Below are 26,185 nucleotides of genomic sequence, written 5' to 3'. Positions count from 1 at the left end.
CTGACGGAAACTACATGGAAACTAAATGAAAACTATGCTACGATGACTAAAACGATGACAACAGCATCAAGGCCCGACAAAATACATTTTAGTCGACTAAATCAACTGTGGATTTAGTCGACTAAAATCTTATGATATTTAGTTGACTAAAACTAAACTAAACACTAAAACATTCCAGGTGACTAAAATGTGACTAAAACAAAATTAAAGCTATTCAAGAGACTCTGACTAAAACTAAAATCAAAATGTGCCGCCAAAAACAACACTGCTTGTTTAGTTTGAAAATCATACACAAACAAGGCTGAGTGAACGTGGTGGTTGGTAATGCACAACGGCCGAGCAAATTGAAAATGGGTTCCGTTCTTACATTCATAGCATATGGGCAAGATGACAGACACAACGTTGTGTTAACCCACTTAGGACTGAGGCTAGATTCGAACAAAATGTCTTCTAAATCCTGACAGTTTTCTGAAAAACACTATGTTTCTAATATGTCAGTGCTTCTCAAAATATTTCATGTCAAGGACCCACAAGAAAATAAGATGTAATTGGCTGCATCTGAAAATATGTTGTTTCAGGGACCCCCTCCCCCGGAAGCAGATATATGAGTTAAAAAACGTTCATTTTCGAGATTTTTTTCAAAAAATAGCAGATCTACAAGCTTGTAGTGCGGCACTCGCGAAAATGAACGTTTTTTAATTAATATATTTGCTTCCGGGGGGGTTTGACCACTTTAGCTATTTTAAACTTTAAACTTTAAACTAAGCTGTTGAAAAATAGCGGCACTCGGTGCCGTGCTACGAGCTTGTAGATCTGCTATTTTTCAGCTTGTAGATCAGACATTACGACGGCATCAAGGCCTGACAAAATACATTTTAGTTGACTAAATCAATGTAGATTTAGTCGACTTAAAATCTCATGACATTTAGTCGACTAAAACTAGACTAACACTAAAACATTCCAGGTGACTAAAATATGACCAAAACTAAATGAAACCTATTCAAAATGAAACCTATTCAAGAGACTACGACTGAAACTAAAATCAAAATTTGCTGTCAAAAACAACACTGGTTGCATGGCGTCCATGTTAAATTAAGTAAACCAGAGCACACCGTTTTGGTCTAAACACCCCCCCCCCCTTCCTACTTCTGATAACCTCCAAAATCCCAACATGGCCTGACTTCCTCCCCCCCCCCCCTTCCCCCTCCTATCTCGAGGTCGTGGAAGGAAGGAATAATACTTGTGTGGCTTTTGGGGACTGAAACATGAGTCTCGTGTCCTGTGCACGCACGCACGCACGCACGCACGCACGCACGCACGCACGCACGCACGCATGCACGCACACACAGCTGAGATAACACACAAGGCCTCTGCTATTCTTTTATGACCTGGAAGTCAGACTGTACACAAAGACATAATACCAGCCTGCATATAAATATATATATATGTGTAACCCAGTTTACATAGTGGAGAAACAATTCAATCTGTCTGGAGCATCAGAGAACTAGGCTACCAAGTCATTTAATATGGTTACAAAGCTGTACAGCAGAACGGTGCAATACAGTTACTCTGCTCCCAAAAAAAGCATGTCATTACTGTCCCTGTGTACAGTACAATAAAGGCTCGACAAATAGTTCTGAAACATCACATAAAGGCATCATTCTCCTAGTTCTGTATCTGTCGTTCAGTAAAGGTGAACGCTTTAGATTTGAACGACTACATCAGTTGGTTCTCTTAAAAGGATCCCTGGCTAATAAGACAAATATGCCTTAAAACATTATACTTGCCCTCTATAACTAAAATTCAAAAAATTAAAACACCTTCAATATTGTATTTTTTTCATAAATAGAGAATCTTTCACTCAATAGGAGCTGCTCCTGTCGCAAATTGATGATGTCATAATGTCCATGTGGTCTAGCCCTATGGAATGTATGGAGTGCATATGCTAATAAAAACAACTTAATACTTCCTAAGGATAATATGAGCATCAAAGCAATATTATTTTAAATACTTTTTATTATCACGTGCATTCCTAATATTCCATAGGGCTGGACCACACATAGGCATATGACATCATCAACTTGCGACAGGAGCAGTTCCTATTGAGTGAAAGATTCTCTATTTATGAAAGAAATACAATATTTAAAGTGTTTTAAATGTTGTGTGTGTGTACGATTGTAATGCACGTAACTCGAGAACCGTTTGACCCACCGACTTCAAATTTAACACACGCGTTCCACACCACCACAGGGAGTGCAGTGCCCGGTGTCGAGTCCGTCGGATAGCCGTTGAGTAGGCCAGTTCCAAGTAGGCCAGTGCTCTAGTTCTAATCTAAAGCATCAAAAGCAGCAGATCAACCAGTTCAACAACGAGTGGCTTTGCGCCACGCTTCCAGCTTGCAGATCTGCTACTTTGATGCTTTTTTGCGTGACGCTGTAGTTCGATCAAAGTCGGGAGTTGTTTCTATGATGCTCTGGAGAGGGAAGTCTGGAACACTCTGGTGGAGCTGCTGCCCCCGTGACCCGACTACGGATAAGCGGTTGAAGATGGATGGATGGATGAAAGAGGTTTCTGCGCCGACAGCAACGATATAGCAGCAGTATCAGCAGATAATACAACCCAGGATGCTAAACAATCAGACAGGGCAGATGTGTTGTGCCTCCAAACAAATATATACTGTATATCTAAATTACTCACCGAAAAAAGTGCTTGCAAACATACTGCTGGAGGGTTTAGGCGACGAGTAGGAGGGCGAGTCTCTGTTGAAGTCTTCCGAGTTGGGAGACGGAGCGTACACCTGCCGCGAGACAAAACAAAAATAAATATTAGTGAGGAGTGGCATTTGCATTTCATTGTGAGCTTATAGATCTGCTATTTTCAGCATGCGTAAAATCAGCCGTTACGACGGCCCGACAAGATACATTTTATTCGACTAAATCAACTGTAGATTTAGTCGACTAAAATCTTATGTGTTTAGTCGACTAACTAGACTAACACTAAAACATTCCAGGTGACTAAAATGTGACTATTCAAAAGACTGACTAAAAACTAAAATCAAAATTTGCTGTCAAATCCAACACCAACCCATCAAGACCGGAGGCCGATTTTCTACTAAATAAAAAAGTCCATTCTGGGTGTATGAGATTTTTCTCTATCACACTATCACTAAACAGGGGTGAAATTCACCCGAACACCTGCCTGTAGAAAAGAAATCACACCTGTGTGAACTGAGTGGTGCACTGAGTGATGTCACACACTAACCATAGCAACCATGCTCACCTGTGCGTGGCCCCACGTACAGGTACACACATACACGGGTACAGACAAAGCTGGTTGTTGGAGTGGTTTACTTTGCACCACTCAAAAACAGGGATGTGGGCAGGGAAACAAACCTTCCTTCAAGGATGTCACTGAGCATCATGAAGGTACTGAAAGACCCACCCAACTCAGACATCAACAACATTATGATGTCACTGAGCATCATGAAGGTACTGAAAGACCCGCCCAACTCAGACATCAACAACATTATGATGTCACTGAGCATCATGAAGGTACTGAAAGACCCGCCCACCTCAGACATCAACAACATTATGATGTCACTGAGCATCATGAAGGTACTGAAAGACCCGCCCAACTCAGACATCAGCAACATTATGATGTCACTGAGCATCATGAAGGTACTGAAAGACCCGCCCACCTCAGACATCAATAACATTATGATGTCACTGAGCATCATGAAGGTACTGAAAGACCCGCCCACCTCAGACATCAGCAACATTATGATGTCACTGAGCATCATGAAGGTACTGAAAGACCCGCCCACCTCAGACATCAGCGACATTATGATGTCACTGAGCATCATGAAGGTACTGAAAGAACCGCCCACCTCAGACATCAGCAACATTATGATGTCACTGAGCATCATGAAGGTACTGAAAGACCCGCCCACCTCCAGACCCCCATCCACGTAACTCGAGAACCGACTTCAAATTCGACACACACGTTCCACACATGCACCACAGGGGGTGCAGTGCCCGGTGTCGGGTCAGTCGGACCCACGGTTGTCCAGAACCGCCCCAGAAAGGCCTCTGCCCGGGCTCTGCAGGGCCCCTGCCAAGGGTCCAGAGCTGGCCTGTTCTGACATCATTCTGATGTCTGCATAGACTCCATATTTGGGCATACCTGACAAAGAACTCCATATATGGGCATAAAAGGGACACAGACATAATATATGGGTGGGGTCATTCTTTTCCAACTTGCATCACTCCAACGGGCACCGTCGTAGAGGCCCTGCTCTATAGCTACTGTATGAAAATGACAAAAATATAATCGTCCGGGTGAAAATCAACCGTGTTTAGTGTTCTAGGGTAAAAAAAAAAAAGGTTCTATAACTCAAGCAGTCGTAACCATCATCCTAACCATAATGACAACATCCATGCGGATAATATGCTCCAGTAATTATCATTCTTATGGTTACAGGTATTGTGCTTTGATGTGGACGGCTGTTAAATGGTTAATCAGTGCTTGTGTAAACTCAACCCCCGGAGAGGAGCACACAGACTCGCAACACATTTGTGATATTCCAGTGAAATTATGCAGACTTATGCAGTACTGAGGGCATAGAAATAGAAATACATGTGGTCTCCCATAAGTATCCATGCATAAGCAAAAAAAATCACAAACGCAAACACAAACACAACCGCATGTGTGCGAGCACATGCACACACGCGCACACACACACACACACACACACGCACGCACGCACGCACGCAAGCATGCACGCACGCACACATGCACACACTTTAATGACTGTGGAAAAGCCAGTGAGTCTCTCAAACAGAAGCGCTGGGTTCATTTGCAAGGCTCATGCAGAGAGAGGGTGGATTATCAGGAGGTATTTGCATTTCAGATCACCTGGGCATCTAATGGAAGCATAATGACGACGGGCCACTCGCTCACACACGCTTTCACAACTAATTACAGCGCCAGCAGCAGCACTAGTGGGAATCAAACGCCACTATAAGGTTTATGGAAGGGGAAAAACACAGGCTTTTTGCCTTTATTTTTCTACCTGCCGAAGCTGGTGGCTGGTGAGGGAAAAGGGAGCACAAAGACCACGCTGTTGTACAGCTGTGTGTGTGTGTGTGTGTGTGTGTGTGTGTGTGTGTGTGTGTGTGTGTGTGTGTGTGTGTGTGTGTGTGTGTGTGTGTGTGTGTGTGTGTGTGTGTGTGTGTGTGTCTGTGTCTGTGTGTGTGTGTGTGCGTGTGGATCTAGATGGGAGGATCAAAGCCACTGGAGGCCAAACACCAGTGATGTGGTCTCTGTGACTTCATCCAGTCCAGATGGAGGGAGCGAGTGTGGGTGGGTGGGAGAGAGAGAGAGAGAGAGAGAGAGAGAGAGCGTAGAGAGAGAGTAGATGTGTAGTAGGTGTAGGTGTAGGTGTAGGTGTAGGTGTAGGTGTAGGTGTAGGTGTAGGTGTAGGTGTAGGTGTAGATGTAGGTGTAGGTGTAGGTGTAGGTGTAGGTGTAGATGTGTAGTAGGTGGGAGAGAGAGAGTAGAGTAGAGTAGAGGATAGAGTAAATCCATACAGACAGACAGCACCAGGCCCGTAATACGTCGCCATGTAGCATAAATCACAAGCAGGACCTGCTGTCCAGATCTCACCTGCCTGCCTGCCTGCCTGATTCATTTTTTAAATAGCAGATGTACATTTCTGAGGGGTGCTAGTCCTATAAGCACAGCTTTGTGTGTGTTTGCAGCACGTGTTTGTGTTTGCAGCACGGAATGTGACGATTTGATTGGCATGATGATGATGACAGAGTGTGATCTTTGCCAGGGGTGAAGCAGCCTGCAGGCCTTATGTGAATTTCCTAAAGGTCTAAATGAAGAATTGGTGTTAAGGGCCTTGCAAACGTGAAGCGAGGAACGCAGGCGTTGTTGCCTGGATCAACACAGCTCTCCTCCAGGTCTGTTGAAGAGGGGCGCGACAACGCAAGCGTAACAAAAAAGATAAACAGAATCCAGGTCTGGTGAGTCTTGGGCGTGTGCTGTGCGCGTAACAAGCACGCGAGCAAAAAATTCACGGGGCCGCGCTCACGTAAATACGCTTGCGTTGTCGCACCGCGACTTCTCTGAGCAAAAACGCAGGGCTCATTGAAAATGAACTATAGGCGCGTTTTATCGCACCCCGTTTGCAAGGCTCTTTAAACTATTTTCTGATCTTTTTTGTAATGTGGATTCTGTGAGTTGAAATGAGACAATGATGACTTATGATATTCTGCACTGTTTAGTATTATGTTATGTCTTTTAACACAATCAGCGGCGGGATTTCTTTTCAAAATAGAAGCTCGGGCTACCGGGCAGATATGGCAGCTTTTACTCTGAAAGCCGGGGGCTTCCGTTCCGTACAAAAACCGGGAGGCATACTGTTGCTTGCTTACCTTACGATGATTACGATAAAGTCTCTCTAGAAGCGTTAATATTCCGGGGGCGAGAGGCATGTTGAAGTCATACATGAAGACAGAAGTATAGCCATCTGGTCAAAACCACGGAGAGCTCCCTAGATTACGCGCGGCGAGCCTTTACAGAGGTTTATACTTGGGGGGTGCGAGCTGGTTTTCTTCCCGCGCCAATTAACACCACCAACAAATCATGACATAGTGCTGACAGGAAAGGTGCAGTGCAACCAAAATACATGAAGTAGAATTCACACACACACACACACACACACACACACACACACACACACACACACACACACACACACACACACACACACACACACACACACACACACACACACACGCACACGCAAGCACCACGTGTGCTTAATATCTCTCCAGAACTCCAGTCAGCTCTCTCTCTAAGCTTGACATTCAGGGAAGTCGGGTTGCTTGCTGAGCGAGCAGTATGTACTGTAGCGACGTTGTTGTCTGCAGGCCGCGTAATGCAAAGCAACCTCTCTCTCTCTCTCTCTCTCTCTCTCTCTCTCTCTCCTGCATCACACATGTGACCTGGGCTGGCAGGACTTCTGAGGTGATCCCAGGATCCCTCAATGGGCAGCATATGGCAGTGGATCACGCTAATTATCCTCTTTTTTCCCCTCTTAGCCGGCCCCGCGTGGCTTTTTTTCCCCTCCCTCCTTTTCACAACAAGGACATTAATTAAAGAGCCGTCACTCACGAGCGCACCGAGTCCAGAGTCAACACAACAACACAGTGACTGTCAGCTTGTTGTTTGAGGACGGACGGACGGGCTATTTTCTCAAAACATTGTGCAACGAGTACACAAGTACACACTGAAAGTACATCTTAAACAAAAAAATAAGTAATAGTTGCCTCATTGTTTATATCGTGCCTGTGTTGTTTACCACAAGAAAAGGATCGCGTCCAGTTTAGTTTCCACTTGTTTCCTGCTTTTAAAAAAAAGCCGTCTCATCAAGGCCAATTTGGAGAGGATACGTGGTTGTTTCTGTCGGGGAAGAAACCTCTTAACTCCATATTCAAACTTTTAGTGTTTTTTTCTCCATTCCCCGTAAATTACTGCTCTACTGCAGTGTCACACAAACGCATCACAAGTAGAGCTTGAAGATCTGCTGCTTTTGATGCTCTTTTGAACCCGGAAAAGTAACAGTTTTATATATTAGTCAGGTATGCATAAATGTGGCCAAATTTGAATGAGGGACTCATTTTGAATTTTCGTTTTTTCATGTGATATGAAAGCAGGGAGACAAAACAGGAAAGGGCGCACACCAGTGTTGGTGAGGTGCTGGCCTAAGGCAGTAAACAAGTAAAAATAAGAAAAAGGCTGCACACTCGTAGCCAAGGTGCTGTATATTTATTGACAAGAATCCAACGTTTCGACCTAGGAGGTTTTCTTCAGGGAATATTCCCTGAAGAAGACCTCCTAGGTCGAAATGTTGGATTCTTGTCAATAGTGTACAGCATCGTGGCTACGAGTGCACTGTGCAGCCTTTTTCTTATTCTTATTTTTACTTATATATGAAAGCAGGGAATCATAGCTTCAAATTGACATGTTGGTTGTTCAGTTTGACCCACCAGTTTTAGAGATGTGTCTTATAGAGTAATGTCTTGCAGAGAAACAGCGAGTTGAGAAAACAGGCCTGAAAGGTTCACTTCTGTGGTCTCTAACATTACACCTAGCTACATGTTTAAGCATTTATTTCATATTTACATGTCTTCTGTGGTCTCTAACATTAGACCTAGCTACATGTTTAAGCAGTTATTTAATATTTACGTGTCGATTTCAGCTCTGACACTTATTTCAGACATGCTCTAGTATGTTAATAACAATGTATATTTCTATGCGTGTGTGTCAATGCAAAAATAAACATCCTGCCATTTAATATTGTATAACCGCAAATGATCAGGTTGAGTACAGTAGGTGTTTCACAACACTGCATCTTAACAGCGATGTGCTTCTCTAAGGTACACAGTCAAATCCTCAGTGTTCATGATTTATCCGTACTGCAACTCCACGAGTGTCTACAAATGTAACCAAATGGACCCTTATGGGTCCATTTGGTTACATTTGTGAGCTCGTGGGGGAGAGGGGGGTTGGACTTATAACACTCATGATTTTACTGTGTAAAGAACCCATCACCACCCCCTCTCCCCTCCTCTCCCCCCCCCCCTCGTATCTGTTCTACCGACAGCCTTTGATCTTTTCATGTCACGGCAGTCGCAACTTCAAATGGGGGAAAAGAGAAAAATACAAATTCAAACTGTCGGCATTATGGATGCAACATATGATTATAACGGCAATGCAAGAAGAAAAAAGATATCCAAACACGTTTGAATGCAGCTATAGGGAAATCAGGCCAACGGCTACGAAAGTTCAAAAAGGGAGGCTCAAAGTGGGATGGCTGCCAGTTGACAATGGCGTGTCCTGTTTTCTGTATGTCATTATTTGGAATCAAACCGCTGCCTCGGGGCAACGTCTTTTCAAGTCTGAATCTCGCTCACTTACGAAGGGCTAAAGAGCATGCAGCGCAGACACAATGCTTCTTCTGAACTATATACGGTACACAACTCGGCCCTGCATGAAAAGAACATCTCCAAACATGTCGTTGCTCAAAGTCGGCCAAAGGCCCTTTGCCAAAACATTTCAAGCTTGTGTGTGCGTGTGCGTGTGCGTGCGTGTGTGCGTGCGTGCGTGCGTGCGTGCGTGCGTGCGTGCGTGCGTGTGCGTGTGCGTGCGTGTGCGTGCTTAAAAATAATAATAATAATAATTATTATTAATAATAATAATACGCGTTCATGTTTTTCTTGAATGTGAGAGAGGGATAAAACGTGGACACTTCCGCGGTTAACAAGTCACTGCATGGGGCCTGAGGGGGATCTTTTAAGGACCGGAAAGGAACCAATTAGACAAACACATTTACAACCTTCAAATCCTCACTAATACCTCAAATCTCAAAAGGATCGAGCATTTCTTTATCATGAATCTGAAAAAAAAAACTAAAAAAAGAAAAAAAACTAAAAAACGTATTTATTTATTTATATATATTATTTTTTTTGGGAGGGGTGGGGGGGCAATACATCATTTCAACCAGGCGTGCTTTGCTAGCTTCCAACCACAGATAAGATAGAAATGAATATAGGACAGAAATGACCTCAGCGCGCAATGCACATGCAGGGAATTTTTTTTTTCAGAAGTCATTGTAATCCCATCTCTATGATTTCATCTATAATCCGCCATCAATCCCCGGCGTCGTCCAGCCCCAGCAGAGTGTCACTACTAACCAGACAGACAGCACCGCCGCGTCGATATGCAATCTGCACACATAATCAGCAGGCCTGCTGTAGACAGGCAGCAGAGACCTACCTGTGCACAGCAAGGGTTTCATGAGCAGGTGGTTCAAAGCAGTGTTGTTTTTGGCAGCAAATTTTGATTTTAGTTTTATAGTCGTAGTCTCTTGAATAGATTTCATTTACTGTAGTTTTTGTCACATTTTAGTCACCCGGAATGTCTTAGTGTTAAGTCTAGTTTTAGTCGACTAAATCTGCAGTTGATTTAGTCATAGCTTAGTTTCCATTTAGTTTTCGTCAGTGGAAAAAGGTAGTCGACGGACATTTTTCATCTCAGTTTTAGTCGACGAAAACAACACTGGTTCAAAGTCCTGTTTCAGTGTTTACCATCAAAGAAGATGAAGTTTTAAAGGGTCTTTCTTCCTACTGAAACAGCCTTATACGGAGAGGCACATTCTTTCTTTAGAACCACTTAAAACCCTACATGGTATTTTCTGTTTTCTTTTCGCTGAAAATAGGCGATTGACAAGATCGAAAGCTTTACCTTATACCATATTAGGGGCACTGGGGTTTAAGCACTTATTCAATACTTCGTCGCATGCCAGCGCTGTACGCAAATAGCCGATTTACATGCATATAGCGTCATGAAGCGTCGCGTTTTTTTGATGAGATAAACCCCGGAATCGCAAAATAAGGTGTCTTTCTCCTATAACGAGTGATGGCAAAATATACCAAATCTTCATTGAGGTTTAACACAAAACTCAATTCGCCAGATATTCTTTTTGTCTTCGTTGAATACCTTTTGAACTTGTTCCTTTGGCACAACAGATGCCCTGTGCAACAACTCACACTTGTCTAAATAGCTAAATAAGGAAGGAACGGAGCAAAAAAGATCTTCTGCGTAGTATATATCAAGGTGCAAAATGTGTCTTGATGTCATTTCTTCCCACTAAATGAGCCACAGAAGATAATATCAGAGAGCTGCTCTATGCTACAGTATCTGTATTTGGTCCGTGGCCAGGACAAAACTCCGCTCTCCCTTCCCAGTGCTCCAGATGGCGAGCCTATAATGTACTCCGTTATTTTTAACAAATTCACATGGATTACAGTACGTTGATGCTATAAGAACGAACATCATCGTTCTTTTTTCTTTCTCCGTGCGAGGAAAAACAACCATGATGATGATGTTGATGATGTTGGTATTGCTTATTTATCGGCGTTTGATCACAAGCCTCTGACCCATGCTGCTCCACATGCTCCCAATCTTCTCCCCATCGACCCAAACTATACAACGCAACGGCTGTTAATACTTAATATGAGAGAGATCAAAGTGATAGCTTTTTGTGTGCTGCGGGGAGAAAAGAGAGGAAAAAAACAAGGAATGGCCGTAATGGGCTTTATAAGGAGGGAAAGTTAAAACACAAGTCTGAGCAAGCTGACCTTTTTAAACACACATCAGACAAGAAGTCTAAAAAAAAAACTAAAAACTAAAATATCTGCCCCGACTGGCTGGTTTTTCCTAAGACCTGCACTTTCAACATACAAAAACTAAAATATCTGCCCCGACTGGCTGGTTTTTCCTAAGACCTGCACTTTCAACATACAAAAAAAAAACAAGTTTACGTAACGGAGTAAGCATCCGGTACTAATGAACGGTGGAAAATCTCTGCGTGTAATTTGCTTATGACAATTTCATTATTTAAGGATTACTGAAATTCACCAGAGAGAGAGAGCTCAGCTCAGCTCTCAGGCAGGGGAATAGAATACAGCCTTGGGCTGCAGGACCCAAAAAACCTGCTAGGACGTTTTGCTGTGTTGAAGGAAGAGCTGTGTGTCTGGTTCATTAAGAACTGAAGAGCTGTTCAATGTGTGTCTGCTTCATTAAGAACTGAAGAGCTGTGCTACGTGTGTCTGGTTCATTAAGAACTGAAGAGCTGTTCTACGTTGTGTGTCTGGTTCATTAAAAACTGAAGAGCTGTTCTACTGTGTGTCTGGTTAATTAAGAACTGAAGAGCTGTTCTACGAGTGTCTGAAGAGCTGTTCTATACTTGTGTGTCTGGTTAATTAAGAACTGAAGAGCTGTTCTATACGTGTGTGTCTGGTTAATTAAGAACCGAAGAGCTGTTCTATACGTGTGTGTCTGGTTAATTAAGAACTGAAGAGCTGTTCTATACGTGTGTGTCTGGTTAATTAAGAACTGAAGAGCTGTTCTATATGTGTGTGTCTGGTTAATTAAGAACTGAAGAGCTGTTCTATACGTGTGTGTCTGGTTAATTAAGAACTGAAGAGCTGTTCTATATGTGTGTGTCTGGTTAATTAAGAACTGAAGAGCTGTTCTATATGTGTGTGTCTGGTTAATTAAGAAAGCCACATATGATTACATAGTGAGTGATCCTGATGAACTTGGAACTGTCACAACTGATGAGGCATCAATGCTCGCGCACGTGCACTGTCTCTCTCTCTCTCTCCATCACACGCGCACGCGCACACACACACACACACACACACACACACACACACACACACACACACACACACACACACACACACACACACACACACACACACACACACACACACACACACACACACACGGTATTGCCTAACAACAACGCACCACCACCACCACCCCATTATGAAACATCAAATTTTGCGAAAAGGAAAGAACCAAATCAAAGAGTTTTTGCTGCTGAGAGGTCCCAGAAATCACATTAGGCTCCCTGTAGCGTCAAGAATGTCCCGACGTGATTAAAGACAGATGGAATAACAGCAACACTCTTGCTGCTTGGAGCTCAATCTGCAAACAGGAAAAAGTCTAAACCTCAACAGGCAGCGCTCTCTTAATCATTCCCAGACTCCCACTTGTTATGATTTCAACCCAGTCTCTGCAGCTCGGCCAAAACACAGCCAGTACAAATAAATTGCACTGCTGCAACAACTTAAACTACAACTTAAAAATAAACGCAGATTAATTCTGTCTACACTAAAAGAAAGTGAAAGAAGAAATGGCTCTTTAACTTTGTATACATCTATATAACTTATAACCACACACTTCAGAAGGTGTTCTTTTTATGTACAACAAGACACAAGTACTTAAGAACTACTAGTCGGTTTTCTAATGTCTGCTGGGAGAGTATTATGTTCACAACAGTTCTGTGCTTATCAGCTATAAATTGCAGTACAGTAGCACACAACTATATGACTGAAGCAGATAGAAGACACGTGCGCAAGTGCATATTGTACACACACACACACACACACACACACACACACACACACACACACACACACACACACACACACACACACACACACACACACACACACACACACACACACACACACACACACACACACACACAGAGAGAGAGAGAGAGAGAGAGAGAGAGAGAGAGAGAGAGAGAGAGAGAGAGAGAGCAGGCAACATGCAGTATATACCTATGTCTCCCTGTCAAACCCAAGGATGAACTATACAAGTCTAGACATAACAGTAGTGACAACAGAAACAGCAAAAGGGGGGAAAAGATCCCTAGCTGTCTTCAACCACCTCTCTCTCTCTCTCTCTCTCTCTCTCTCAAACACAGATACATTCCACACACACACACACACACACACACACACACACACACACACACACACACACACACACACACACACACACACACACACACACACACACACACACACACACACACACACACAACTCACCGATTTGCCATTGTAGTAATACATTAAGGAGTTACTGCCCATTCCAGGGACCGGGTAGGCGCAATACATTCTACAGCTTTCAAACAATTCACCAGAACTGCGAGCATGTAAAGTATAAATATATAGTATACTGTTCTCCAGAAGAAGAAGAAGAAGAAGAAGAAGAAGAAGACGAACTCGCGGCACACTGGGCGGTATTACAGCGAGAACAACTGTGCCTTTCTCCCTCCAGACACAGTGTGTGTGTGTGTGTACATCCAAAGCCGTTCCAAAAGGGACTAATAATTCGTCTCACAGTCCTTCCCCTGGCCCTCCGACACACACACACACACACATGCGCACACACAGAGAAACACACACGCACGCGCACACACACACACACACACACCACCGACCCACTCAGAGAGGGGGAAACGCATGCAAAGCTGGACTGTACCATCGCCACGCTCTAAGCAGAGGGGTGGTGGTTCTGTTTTCTGTGTGGGAAAAAAAAAGGAGGGGCTGCCCCTGGCCTGTGCTGTCTGTGGTGCACCCCCCTCCCCACCCCCCACCCCATCCCCACCCCGCCCTCTCTCTCTCTCTCCTCTTTAAGCCACGCAAGTGCTGCTGAGGCACAGAGGAAGACGAGAGCGGGAGGGGGGAGGAGGGGGATGAGGAGGGAGGGGGGGGGGGGGGGATGAGGAGGGAGGGAGGGAGAGAGGGAGGGGGGGAGGGAGGGTAACAAAAAAAAAGAAGAAAAAAGATAAAAGGAAGTGGGTGGGACGGAAACCAAATGTGCGGAGTGGATTTTACAGAGAGAGAGAGAGAGAGAGAGAGAGAGAGAGAGAGAGAGAGAGAGAGAATATATCATTCCTATTAAATTTTTCTGCAGCGGAACCACAACTGACTGGAACTAAAAAGCATTTAGTTTTAACAGAGATTTTGTTCATTAATCTCATCAAGTCGGAAACGAACAAAATGAACAAGTGCAATTGAGCCTTTCACAGCTCCCTTTCTTTCACAGGTTCTGAATCCTCCAGCAGCTAATCTCTTGTTTTTGGAACAATTAAATTAGTTGGCAGGCAGCGAGCGAGGTACATTTTGTTTTAGTTTTTGTTTCTTCTAGCAACACCATCTGGCATTAAGATATTAACCAGCTCCCACACTCTCTGCACCAATTAGCATTGGGAGAAAAAAAGTGGACACTCAGGGCAAACAAATGGTAGCATAGCTCAGGTGTTATAACGAGAGAGAGAGAGAGAGAGAGAGAGAGAGAGAGAGAGAGAGAGAGAGAGAGAGAGAGAGAGAGAGGAGAGAGAGAGAGAGAGAGAGAGAGAGAGATTGTGAGATTGTGTTTAAAAAAAGATAAATGACACTTTTACTGCTTGGCAGAATGCCACCACTTTTTGAGCGGATCGAGCGGCGGAGGCTGTAAGCAGTTGTTAAACATGCAACAGCTGCATATTGATACCGGGTACTCAATAAGCTTGTTATCGGATTCTTTCGGGTAACGGTTATCGAGCTCCATCCCTATTTAGACTGTCTTCTAAATCCTTACAGTTTTCTGAAAAATTCCATGTTTCTATGCCTATCGTTTCCCCAAAGTATGTAGTTGGCCGCTGACCCCCATCTGAAAATATGTTGTTCCAGGGACCCCCCAGAAGCAAAGATTTGAGTTAAAAACTTTCGATCTGAAAGAATATATATTCCAAATTTGTGCTACATTTTAGCAGACCTACAAGCTCATAGCGGGCCAACTATTAGGTCATGCATTTGAACACTGATTGCCTCCAGTCACAATGTGGGAGAGGGTCTCAAGTGTTGGTCAGAAACGGTCACATAATAGCTGAGAGCCCCACTAGTCCATACAGTGTGACTGAAACCTTCATGTGTGTGTTATAGGAGAGAGTATAGCTCAGAGCCCCACTAGTCCATACAGTGTGACTGAAGCCTTCATGTGTGTGTGTGTGTGTGTGTAGGAGAGAGTATAGCTGAGAGCCCCACTAGTCCATACAGTGTGACTGAAGCCTTCATGTGTGTGTGTGTGTGTGTAGGAGAGAGTATAGCTGAGAGCCCCACTAGTCCATACAGTGTGACTGAAGCCTTCATGTGTGTGTTATAGGAGAGAGTATAGCTGAGAGCCCCACTAGTCCATACAGTGTGACTGAAGCCTTCATGTGTGTGTGTGTGTGTAGGAGAGAGTATAGCTGAGAGCCCCACTAGTCCATACAGTGTGACTGAAGCCACATGTGTGTGTGTAGGAGAGAGTATAGCTGAGAGCCCCACTAGTCCATACAGTGTGACTGAAGCCTTCATGTGTGTGTAGGAGAGAGTATAGCTGAGAGCCCCACTAGTCCATACAGTGTGACTGAAGGCCTTTCATGTCTCCCAGCTAGTGGAAGCTTCCTGGACCTAAACACAGGAGGCTAGAGGGGTACATACTGATTGAGAGCATTATTGTTATAGGAAGATGAAAGCCCACCACTTCCCTAAGAAAACTATGGCCTTTATTTATGTGTGTTTTGTTTTTTTACTCCCTCCGCCTACTGTTATTATTTATCCTTCTCTTTCTTCTCCGGGAGATGCTTTTAACTCTCCCAAAAAGCACTGGAGGTCTTATACTCTCCACGCCGCTGGGACTGCTTTATGTCGGAATCTGTTTCAACTTGGTGCTTTAAGGAAGAAAAAAAAGGTCATGATAGAAGTGTGTTTGATGGCTCCAAAACAAGTCCAGACACACAGAAAAAAATAGAGTACATGAAAGCTAAAAACCTGAAATGTGGTGGAGAGAATAGAGATGGGGCGTTCGTTCCACTCGCCAACAACATAAAAAAATAAAAAAGCCAACCAACCCAAGTGCTTGTTCCCTTATCCCATTCAGAACAGGAACCCCTTTCAGTGTGTTAAGCATTATGTTATAGATCTGCTATTGACAAATAGCAGATCTACAAGCTCGGCACTCGGTGCCGCGCTACGAGCTTGTAGATCTGCTTTCTTTCCCCGAAAATTCGTGAAAACGTGGCGAAAATCTTTGAATATTATATATTCTTTCAGAACGTTTTTTTTTATAAATGTTTTTTTTTGTGGCTTTCACCTTTATTTTATATTTTTTATGGAGGGACAGACAGTAGGCTGACAGGAAATGGGGAGAGAGATGGGGGGAAGACATGCAGTAAAGGCCGTCGGGATCGGGAGTCGAACCCGCGGCACACTGCCAGACTGGATTACCAGCCAAGGTGCCTGGACCGCTGAGCCACGGCCCAGGCCAGCGAATGTTTTTTAAACTCTAATCTTTGCTTCTCGGGGGGTCCCTGGAACTACATATTTTCAGATGGGGGTCCGCAGCCAAATACAGATAATTCTGGGGGTCCTTGACGTGAAAAAGGTTGAGCACCACTGACATAGAAACATATAGGTTTTTCAGAAAACTGTTAGGATTTAGAAGCCATTTTTGCCATTGCGTGCATGGCCTATTTCTTTGTACTGGCTATTTATAGCAGGTGCAAAGTGTATTGTTAACACTTTCTCAATAAATGCCTACATATTTCATAGTACCTTTTTATCATAGAATAAGCACAGGAAAGGGCAGAAAGATTCAAAACTAGAAAAAGTGCCCTTCTGGGCACAGGTCTCCACCAGGAGGATAGGACTGTGTGAGATGTTTGGCAAAATGTTTAGGATTAATATAAACATGTTTTTGAGGCATTTTGTTCAAAAAATGTGTTTTGCAAAAATCAACCTGTTGGTGGCGCTATAACAGGCCAATGTGAAAAGGGTGGGATATATTCCTCAGCCTAGTAAGAAAATGTGTGAAAGATTTCACGTAAATTGCATGCTGCGTTCATGATTTGAGGCTTTTGTTCAAAACGGGGCAATCTTGCAAACTGTGAAAGCTAATTATAGCCAATTAGGATGGAATATGAAATATCGGACAGATCCGACTTGAGCACATGACCATAGAGATAGTGTGATTTGGACAGAATCTGGAGGAGTAATATCAAAAAATGTGTTTTACAAAAGTCGGCCTCCTGGTGGCGCTATAAAAGGCAGATGCGGAACACTCTAGGGAGTGTGCATGCAACGTTTCACGCAGATTACATCACGCTGAGGACAAAATCAGTTGAGCTGTTCCTGAGAGCAATTTCCATTAAAGCACCCATATGATATGAAAGCCTGATTGTTCAAATTTGGTTATTTGTGGGGATAGAAAACACATATGGGAGCCCCAAAAACACAAAAGAAATTTAAAAAGTTGAATTTTATGTTATGTCCTTTAAAAATGTTCGCTCTGAAGATTTGCGCCACATTTTCACCATTTTTCAAAAATAGCTGATCTGGTAGATCTGCTATTTTTCAAAAGCTCAAGTATAACATATTGCTTAAAACACCAAAAGGGGTTCCCCCGTCCTGAATGGATTCATCCAGAGCAGCAAAAAAGTCCAACTTGGGGGCTGCTTCACGCCAAAGGGCCGGGCCGCGGGTTCGTTCCCACCTGTTCCCTCTGCTCTCTCTCTCTCTCTCTCTCCCTCCTCGGTATAAGCAACATTCCTGTCACTCGGGAAGGTGTTTTTCTTGCAGGGAATTTGTTTGGGCGTTTGGAAAAAAGATTTGAGCAAATCCACTAGGCTGTGAGGTCAGCCCGATGCATGCATCTCATGCACGGATTTAGCAATGATGTCACTGAGACAGGAAGATTGTTTCCTGTTAAGAAGCTCTGGATCTTATTAGCGAGGGAGGGCGGACTTGCAGGGTGGGGGGGGATTCATAATCTCTGTGAAGCCCCCCCCCCCCCCCCCCACACCCAATGACATTCATGCACACAACAAAAAACATTGCCTTCTTTGACAATTCTGATTATCAATGTTGCTGACCAAATCAAAGCCGACGAGGTCCAGCCGACATGGTCAATTTGAGAACATAAAAAAAAAGAAAAGCTTGCTTGTCGGACTTCAAAGGTGCTGGTTCCTGATTTGACTGCAGAGTCCTTATATGATCTCCTCTCATACATGCAGCTCTGCCCTCCATGCCCTCAGTGCCATGCACGCACTTGACTAATTACCTAAAAAAACGGAGTGGTGCAACTCCGTTTGGGGGTCCCCGGTGGGTCCCCGGTGGGTCCCTGCATCCGAAACGGTCAAGAAATGACAGTGTTACTGTGTGGGGGAATTAGCAGACACCTCTCCCGCTCCCTCTCTCTCCCCCTCTCTCTCTCTCTCTCTCTCTCTCTCTCTCTCCCCCTCCCTCGCTCTCCCCCCTCTCTCCCCCCCCTCTCTCTCTCTCTCTCCCCCTCTCCCTCTCCCTCTCTCTCTCTCTCTCTCTCTGTAATTAGCAGGCAACAGTGCAACACTATCTCTCTCTCCGTTTCTAGCACAGTGCCACTTTTGCCCCTACTGGTAGTTATAAAACAAATATGGGTAAATTCACCTTCCGCAGCAAACAGACTATCATGAGTGACTGACTGTCGCAAACGACACAGAGACACCTCTCTGACAACAGGGCCGGATTTACCCTCCCAAGGGCCCCCGGGCTAGACACAATTTCAGAGCCCCCCTGGGCTGTGCGGAAAAAAATTGCCGTATTTTGTTTTAATTTCGCTGTAATTTTGGGGTACCCAGCCCCCCCAAAAGAGAAAGGCAGGCAGGCAGACAGACAGACAACTAGTTGACATTGGTAGGGGTTTCCACAGCTACCCCACAACACAGCGTCACAGTGCAGTGCAGACAGCAGAACAGAAGCTCTCAATGTTTTAACCACAATAGTAAATATGCAATAACTAAACATAAATCTGACTTGAATTGGATTGCAATACTTTACAATTTCAAATTACCCACCCTAGCCCAATGGTAAATCCGCCTATGCCTGACAATAACGCAGAGACAGCTTGTTTATTTTTGGACCACAACGCTTATATGAAACGATTTTAAGATGACCCCATGTTATTCTCATATAGACATTACTTCGGTGTCGCGGTTCTTGCATTCTTTATTTTGTTTTACTGAGAATAAGGTTAGAAATAAGTTTAGGGTTAGGCATAGTTTTACTGAGGTTAAGGTTAGGTATAGGGTTAGGTTTTGGTATAGTTTTACTGAGGTTATGGTTAGGAATAAGGTTAGGTTTGACCGTTTAAGCATAAATTACTTAGGTTACTTGGTCGAGCAGTTCCGCCGGCTGTACGCAAAAACGCACAGGAAAAAAAGCGCTCTATTGTTGCAAACACGTTTTTAATCCTCTTGAGCACGACACGACACCGTCTTTGACAAAACTACAAACGAGGCTCTAAATAACAAACACTCCACCTTAGTGATTGTTGACAGGCCATGTTCTCCAGACACTGCCAGCACACTCAAATCAAGGCCTGCGTTAATGCTGCGCACTCACGCAAGGCCCCACAATGAATAATTCACAACAGAGCACCCTAGAATGTGCATAATGACTTTAATCTGTGCATTATTTTCGTGCACTTTGTCCCTCTTTTAAGTCTTCGTGCTCCCGGACCAGCTAAGATGAAAGGCGTCTGGCCCGGGCGGCCGGGCCGGGCCGGGGCGGGGCGGGCCTCTGGTTTTGTTTGTGCCTGTGTCCATTATCTCCCCTGCCTCTTTAATGTCAGCGCCGAGTTTCGAGCAAAACCAAACAAAAGCTTAAAACACACATGACCCCATTGGTCCCATGGGAGGATCATATATACATACGTGTGGTGTTCTGCAGGCTGGGGGGGGGATTCTGTTCAGGATCATCACCAGTCAAACTAAAGGGTCTTATCTAATCAGCCATCTGATGGGCTCATACCCCCCCCCCCCCCAGTACAACCACTGGGGGTCAGATGCAATACTGTCCAGGGACGTGCACACATAGACATCAAAGGGGGCTTCAGCCCCTATTACCCTGTCAGTAAAACAACTGCCCTCTCCTCCAGACCATGAATGCAGCATTTGAAAGAAATGCAAAATGTCCTCCTCTTCCATGCCATGCCCGGAAGGCATGCTGCCCTCCTCTCCTTTCCATGCCATGCCCGGAAGGCATGCTGCCCTCCTCTCCTTTCCATGCCATACCTGGAAGGCATGCTGCCCTCCTCTCCTTTCCATGCCATGCCCGGAAGGCATGCTGCCCTCCTCTCCTTTCCATGCCATACCTGGAAGGCATGCTGCCCTCCTATCCTTTCCATGCCATGCCCGGAAGGCATGCTGCCCTCCTCTCCTTTCCATGCCATGCCCGGAAGGCATGCAGCATTGAGGAGATTTTTTTTTCTTTCTCCAAAGTCTCCTGAACTTGGAACGCAGCATTTTGCCTTGAACTAATTTGTTGTCCAAATCCATGTCGTACACACCGCATCTCCAGTACATAAAGAGTGCAGGGTCGCGCCCCGAAAATGTTGGGCCGAAAAAGTGTGATTTCAGCCCCTGCCTCTCTAACACTCTCCGCACGTGCCTGCTACCCTTCCCTCTCTCTGTTGGATGGTTGGACTGACAAACAAAGGACAGTACAAGTGCATTTATATAGTGCCTTTATCCAAGGCGGGTTACATATAGATTGTGCATTACATTCACGCACGCACGCACGCACGCACGCACGCACGCACGCACGCACGCACGCACGCACGCACGCAGATCTACACGCACGCAGATCTACAAGCTCATACGAGCTTGTAGATCTGCTATTTTTGACATATCGTGAAAATGCAGATCTACAAGCTCATACGAGCTTGTAGATCTGCTATTTTTGACATATCGTGAAAATGTGGCGCAAATCTTTGAATATATATTCTTTCAGAGCGAACGTTTTTAATTCAAATCTTTGCTTATGGAGGGGGGGGTTCCTGAAATTTTCAGATTGGGTTCGCGGCCAATTACATATAAGTTTGGAGTTCCTTCACATGAAATAGTTTGAGCACCGCCGATACAGAAACATACGTTTTTTCAGAAAACTGTCATGAATTAGAAGATTATTTTTTGAATTTTGACCTGCAGGTCTTAATGGATCAAAGCATCAAACGTAGCAGATCTGTAAGCTAGAAACGTGATCCATTTCGAGCTTGAAGATGATTTTTATTTTATTTTTCATTTGAATCCTGAAAAGTACCAGTTTTGGACATAAGAGCTTTCCACTACACCGTCTGTGTGCGATGATAATTCATTTGTTGCCTCATGCACTGTATCTGCCTCCATATATTTATGTTTATCTTGATCCTACCAACCCTTTACTCATAAATATTTGTACATCATGTTGTAAATGTTTATCCGAGGACCTTTCCGCCCTGAGCTCCGCTCAGCTCCTGACCTGCTGACGGCGTATTTCAAAATAAAAGCCCCAAAAACAGCATATTCCTTCTGTACAACTATATACCTTTATCTTTGAAACGGTTTGAAGACAGATGGAGAGAGAGGGTGTGTGTGTGTGTGTGTGTGTGTGTGTGTGTGTGTGTGTGTGTGCGTGTGTGTGTGTGTGTGTGTGTGTGTGTGTGTGTGTGTGTGTGTGTGTGTGTGTGTAGGAGCTCTGGGGTGCCGGGAATATTTTGCTTGCATACCTTGCTCTCGATTCTATTATCGCTAAAAGCTCCAAAGCGTTCATATTTTGAACGAGAGGCGGATGAGAAGTCAGAAATGAAGCACTTAGTATATCCATCTGATCAAAACCACGGAAAGCGCCCTAGGTTAGCAGATACGAGGCATTCTTGCTGCAGCGGAAAACGAGAAGTAAACGGGACCACGTAGGAACAAAGAGCGAAGCGTACGGTGGCCTTGGAGTCCCACTCAAAAAAAAATCAGAATATTATTCTCTTGCCTGATATCATTGAAGATGCACTAGGACGTGTACACACGTCATTGCAACCCGTCGGTTGGATTGCTTATGACGTGTGGACACGTCGGATGGACGGAACCTGTTAAGGGCGAGAAGCGACCACAGGAACTAAAGCATGAAAACGTACAAGCAAAGGCTCTTCAAAGCACACGTGAGGAGGAAAATAGGGCTTAACACAAATTACAGGTGTAGTTACATAAAGCGTCTGTAGGAGGTGTAAAAGAGCAAGTTTTGCCGTTACAGGCAAGCATGTCAACAGTGTTAACAGGCAAGAGAGCAACAGAGTCTCATGTGTGCTGGACATCGATTGAGCTGATCTGCACAACTGAACTGCAGGCTTAACACTAATTACAGTGTGTGTGTGTGTGTGTGTGTGTGTGTGTGCGTGCGTGCGTGCGTGCGTGCGTGCGTGCGTGCGTGCGTGAGCAAGAGTTAACAGGAAGCACGTGACAGCAGGAAGTGTGTGACAGCTTCCTGCTGGTTTTCATAACTGCGACCTGCAGTCGCAATAATTCAGGCTTTAGAGTAATAGGAGAAAAAAAAACCCAGTGCAATTCCTGTTTTTGTAATTCTTCTGCATTGTTGACACTTCTGGTGGAATCTTTCAGGACATCGTAGAATGGGACTCAACGGTCTCAACGGGTTAAGAAGGTGTTGAGGTGCGTGAGTGCGCACCTGGACTCGGCCAGAGGCAGCTGCGTTAATTAGCAGCCCCCAGGCAGCATATATAGCTGCAAGGCAGACAGGAATGCAGCTGCGTTAGCAGCCTCCAGGCAGCATATATAGCTGCAAGGCAGACAGGAATGCAGCTGCGTTACTTAGCAGCCCCCAGGCAGCATATACTGTATAGCTGCAAGGCAGACAGGAATGCAGCTGCGTTAGCAGCCCCCAGGCAGCATATATAGCTGCAAGGCAGACAGGAATGCAGCTGCGTTAGCAGCCCCCAGGCAGCATATATAGCTGCAAGGCAGACAGGAATGCAGCTGTGTTAGCAGCCCCCAGGCAGCATATATAGCTGCAAGGCAGACAGGAATGCAGCTGTGTTAGCAGCCCCCAGGCAGCATATATAGCTGCAAGGCAGACAGGAATGCAGCTGCATTAGCAGCCTCCAGGCACTATATAGCTGCGAGGAGGCAGACAGGAATGCAGCTGCGTTAGCAGCCCGCAGGCAGCATATATGCGTATACTGGTATCTATTCTACGTCCGAGCATAGACATGGTAACGCCCGCCTGCCTCTGATTGACCTACCGACACTGCCCGTCTAGCCCCAATGGTCTCACCAGACTGTCTTCCAGACGCGAGGTTACTACTCCGTGGTGGGAAATAATACAAGTAGGCTATAAGAGAATGACAGCTTGGCACGCGCGACAGTAACTTAATTGTAACTTTCTTTTTTGTAGAAGAGGCAAACTAATATTGTTTGTGCCGTTTGCTTTGATTGAATAATTGATTGAACACTTACGTTGTATGCTTTCATTTGGGTGTGTTCTAATAAAGTGTTAGTGTTGATTATCGTGTATTAATCTAATTATAGTAAACTAATACTATTATACTAAAAAAGATAAAGATCAAGGGAAAAGAGACCTTTTTACAGTACAATAATGTTTCAAGTTTCACATGTATACAAATAAACAGGCCAACGGCAACAGTATTAGAACTTTGGCCTCTTCTACAAAAAAAAAAGTTACTGCCATGCATGCCAAGCTGTCATTCTCTTGTATTATATCGTACTCGTGCAGCAGACTATCCAGCATGTATCTTCCACCTCGGAGACACCGGCTGTGTCGGTATAGGCCAATCAGAGGCAGGCGGGGCGTCTATGCTCGGACGTAGAAAAGATATACGCAGCATATATACATGCGAGGAGGCAGACAGGAATGCAGCTGCAAGACGCACCACTCAAAGCTTCTGCTTGTGTAAGCACCAGGCGCCTCACCACAGAGCCTCCAATAGCCTTGCATGATGAAATACATAAATATATATCAAATAAATGTTTTTTTAAATAAATAAATAAACAACCCAACCCCAATCCTATACCGTTAGCTGTTGTACCACTGGGAATTCTCTCTTAAGTCAAAATTATTTATTTACTTTTTTTTTTCAATCGCCCCAATAATTTTCCTCACGCTCTTCTATAGTCGCCGCCCTCCCTCCGTCCCTCGGTCTAAAAATAGATTCAGGAGTTCAAATCAGATCTGGTCTGGCGAGTTGCAAGTGTGAGCATGGCATGTGTGCTTGTGTGTGTGTGAGTGTGTGCGCGCACGCACATGTGTGAGTGTGTGCGCGCGTGTGTGCGCGCGTGTGTGTGTGTGTGTGTGTGTGTGTGTGTGTGTGTGTGTGTGTGTATATGCTACATGATGGAACTGAATCAAAATATTTATGGGAGCACATCCTCTGTGCGTTTGGGGGGATGTAGCAGGATGTGAAGGCTATCTGGAACGGCCAGCTGGTGATTACAAACATTTAAATGTTTATTGGCCTTTTTTCATCCTATATACACAGAGCCACTGCCTGCATCTCGCTAATGGCACATAGCCCATACCTCAGTGGCCTGTGTGTGTGTGTGTGTGTGTGTGTGTGTGTGTGTGTGTGTGTGTGTGTGTGTGTGCGTGCGTGCGTGCGTGCGTGCGTGCGTGCGTGCGTGCGTGCGTGCGTGCGTGCACTGCCATGACAAGTACTATAACGTTTCTCGAGGTCGTCTTGACGCACACACCAAACCAATGATTATTATTATTATTATTATTATTATTTACAATTTACCTTCATTATGAGCAGCTGATTACATTAAATCGCTTAAATCGATTTCTTTAAACTGATGAGTTTGTCATTTTTGTTTAATTTTTTTCCTCCAAACTGACACTGCTAGGAAATCATAGAGCACCGAAGTCTGACGTCACTTTCAGTAGAGGGCGCCTATACACAGGTTCATGTATTTTTTTATTTGCAGTGAAATCTCCATAGGGCGATTTTAGGTCGCTTCATATAAGAACTGTGTTTGAACAATAAATCGACCACCCCGGCCTTTCTGTCAGGGGAGTGGCTGTGCGTCGTTAATGATGTCCATTCAAATTTGATACAGCCAGTTTCTGGAGAAAATGGAATGAATGTGGCCGCAAAAGCCTTGTAACTACATATGAAGGCAATGTTGCTGCTAATATACGTCATGCCCAGCTATCAACACATTGCGTTCCTGAGATTCCTCGTTGACGTAAGCTCAACTGGTGGTGACTCGACTCGTACTAACCACGAAACATTAAATATCAATAAAATAAAAATAAACGTAATTAACATTCGGTTTCTGTTGTGCGACGGGCAGATGCAGCCACCCTGCCTACCCGGCAATGTAGTCTCTGGGTTGTTTGAATCGTTTCTAACGCTTATTTTGTTACTCTTTGGGTATATTTGTACAGTTCCACCTTCAGTCGATGCTTCATATCCATATGAGTGAAAAGGCCGGGGTGATCGGTTTATTTTTCAAACCCAGTTCTTATATGAGGCGATCTAAAATCCCCCTATGGAGATTACAATGCAAATAAAAAGTACACAAACCTGGGGACTGACGCCCTCTATACTGACAGTGACGTCAGGACTTCGGTGCTCTATAGGCGTTCACTTATAGCTTAACACATATAATATTCTTTGGTGTCCACCAGGGGTCTACAGTAGTGCAGTGTTGATTTCATCGACTAAAACTAAGACGAAAAATGTTCGTCGACTACCTTTTTTCACTGACGAAAACTAAATGGAAACTAAATAAAAACTATAAGCTATGATGACTAAAACTAAGACTAAATATACTGACAATTTCGTCACCAAAAACAAATCGACTAAAAATGTTAGGAAGGGACTAGTGGACAAGAGATCCAGTAGTCATTTTACACTTGGTGGCATGCTGAAAATAGCAGATCTACAAGCTCACAACGCGTCTCAG

The 26,185-nt window shown here is 44.4% G+C and overlaps 1 protein-coding gene across 1 annotated transcript in view; it reads right to left on the bottom strand.

Annotated features, from left to right (window-relative positions):
• Positions 1-26,185, bottom strand: part of LOC306919716 (transcription factor 12-like) — a gene marked incomplete at its 3' end in the record, with an annotated part of 53,510 nt that overhangs the window by 12,006 nt on the left and 15,319 nt on the right. Inside the window, exon 5 of the mRNA XM_079496270.1 lies at positions 2,698-2,797. Within this exon, the coding sequence (XP_079352396.1) occupies positions 2,698-2,719 (22 nt within the window). The 5' untranslated portion in view covers positions 2,720-2,797. The remainder of the gene's footprint in view (positions 1-2,697; positions 2,798-26,185) is intronic.

This window comes from Electrona antarctica (genome assembly GCF_951216825.1).
Source record: "Electrona antarctica genome assembly, chromosome: 3".
Lineage (NCBI taxonomy): Eukaryota > Metazoa > Chordata > Actinopteri > Myctophiformes > Myctophidae > Electrona > Electrona antarctica.
Note: the sequence above shows the minus strand (reverse complement) of the source record. Positions and strands in the feature narration are given on the sequence as shown.